Source organism: Austrofundulus limnaeus, unplaced genomic scaffold, assembly GCF_001266775.1.
Source record: "Austrofundulus limnaeus strain Quisiro unplaced genomic scaffold, Austrofundulus_limnaeus-1.0 Scaffold1132, whole genome shotgun sequence".
In the NCBI taxonomy this organism is placed as follows: domain Eukaryota; kingdom Metazoa; phylum Chordata; class Actinopteri; order Cyprinodontiformes; family Rivulidae; genus Austrofundulus; species Austrofundulus limnaeus.
The window spans coordinates 131,832-133,681 of record NW_013953534.1 but is presented as its reverse complement, the minus strand read 5'-3'; the positions used below and the strand labels follow the sequence as shown (position 1 = coordinate 133,681).

Genomic DNA, 1,850 nt, shown 5'->3' with positions numbered 1-1,850 from the left:
TATTTACAACACATTCTTACAACAGCAAAACAGGTTGCATGAAAATATAAAAATACATGTTGACTTTAATTAAGTAATTAATTAATATAATTAAAGAAAAACAAACATGGGCAGGTTACAAATGAAATTCGTTACAGAGTATTTTGGTCTTTAAAGCTTTTGCATTAGTACAGYGTTTTAAAGTGGATATATAAGACAAAGAGCACAGAGCAGTGCTTCTTTCTGCACGCCTTTTTGCTGAAAATGATCTTTTCTCTGAAGCTGGTTGGTAAAATTGTAAGATGGACAGTTTTTGCGAGGAGCTGGTGTGCTCTCCTTTCCAGCTCCACCATTAAGAAATAAATTTAAAAAGGTTTTCCTCCATGAACTTTTCGCCCAACATACATCAAGTGAAAACAGCTGTTTATATGCTTAGCTGTGCTCTGTGCTACACTGGGAGTGCTGTAGGAGGGCAGAGGAAGAACTGATTTATCCCCTGCCTTCAGCCTGCCTATAGTCAGTCAGAAAAACATGTCTGAATTGAAGGAATACCCAATCCTCTGTCTCACGTTGTTTTGAAGTATAAAGCAAGCTTTAGAAACAGTCYTTRCAGTAATTCACTTACTGCAGTACTGATGTAAAGGTATTCAAAAACCTCTCTAGTCTTCAGCTCGTCAAAAATGCTGAAACTGTACAAAAATTTAATTTGAATCTGAGCTTTTTTTGTTGTGAACTGAAACTGAAAACAGGATGTWGTTAGTGGCAGCTGAGAGTTATCAAAACACAAGACTAATACAATACTTAATATACAGAACATCCCATACGTTTAATTTAAACAATGATCAAATTAAAGACAAATGTTTTTATTGTGTCTTCCACAAAAGTAATGAAAGTAATCCCAACCGACCAGCAGATCACTGTSAAAAGAACAAACAAAACAACAGAACCTTGTGTGCTTTGTTACAAAAACATATAAAACTCTTAAACGTGTCATCCTCCTTGCTACAATGTACTGTTATCATACCTAATAAACAAAACTTCAAACCTGTGATGTTTACTTTAGAATGTTTTGCATCACTCTTAGAATTTCTTTTTCAAATAAACTGTTTTATGAATGACGCAGCCTGCAACTAAACTTAGACGTGAACACTCAAAGGTTGCTGTGAAGCTAAATATAGGCAGAAACTAAACCAATGAATGCACTCACTTTTAACGTCTAAATTACTCTATTCTGTGAAATACAACAACTCAGTGCAGTCTTGCTGCATGTTTTTCCACTTCTAAGTTAACTTATGTTGTTGCCTGCTTTTTCTACAACTTTGCGCTTCTTCTCCTCCATCGATGCTTTGAAGATGCTGGCTCTGTAAAACTGCAGTTCTTTAATGCTCTCCTGGATGTCCTCCAAGGCTCTGAAAAAACAAAAAAAAGTTTTTTTAACAAATGCTTTTACCAAATATCCATTTTAACCTATTTAGGAGGTTTTTATGTATTTATATACAAAAGGTGCACATAAGTGGTGCACAGTTGCTCATGCACAATTAAAAACAAGTGAACCTGATGCAGTGGAGGGCAGCACTAAACCAAAAATTAGCTCCGCAATTTCTAAAGCGCTTATGAAAATATTTAGGTCTGCAACTTCAAAAGTGCTTATGTCATGGAAAACTAGCAGAAGCTAATTTTAAAGCTCAAGTTCAATTTGACCCTTACTATCTGGTAATTATTTCATGTACAATWTATGTACAACACTGCCAACTAGCGGTGTATGAACTGTTTTACAGTTTAATCCTACAACCACAGATTGCTGGGGATGTGATTTCCTGAAACAGAACTTGGCTCCAGGTGTAAAAATCAAAAAGTTGTTGAGGATTGCT

General features: G+C 35.4%; 1 protein-coding gene across 1 annotated transcript in view; it reads right to left on the bottom strand.

The window, feature by feature from the left end:
- Positions 1-780: 780 nt before the first annotated feature.
- The window catches only part of smfn (small fragment nuclease), a gene marked incomplete in the record, with an annotated part of 12,155 nt that continues 11,085 nt past the window's right edge, over positions 781-1,850 (bottom strand). Inside the window, 1 exon segment of the mRNA XM_014030871.1 lies at positions 781-1,388. Coding sequence (XP_013886325.1) covers positions 1,265-1,388 — 124 coding nt within the window.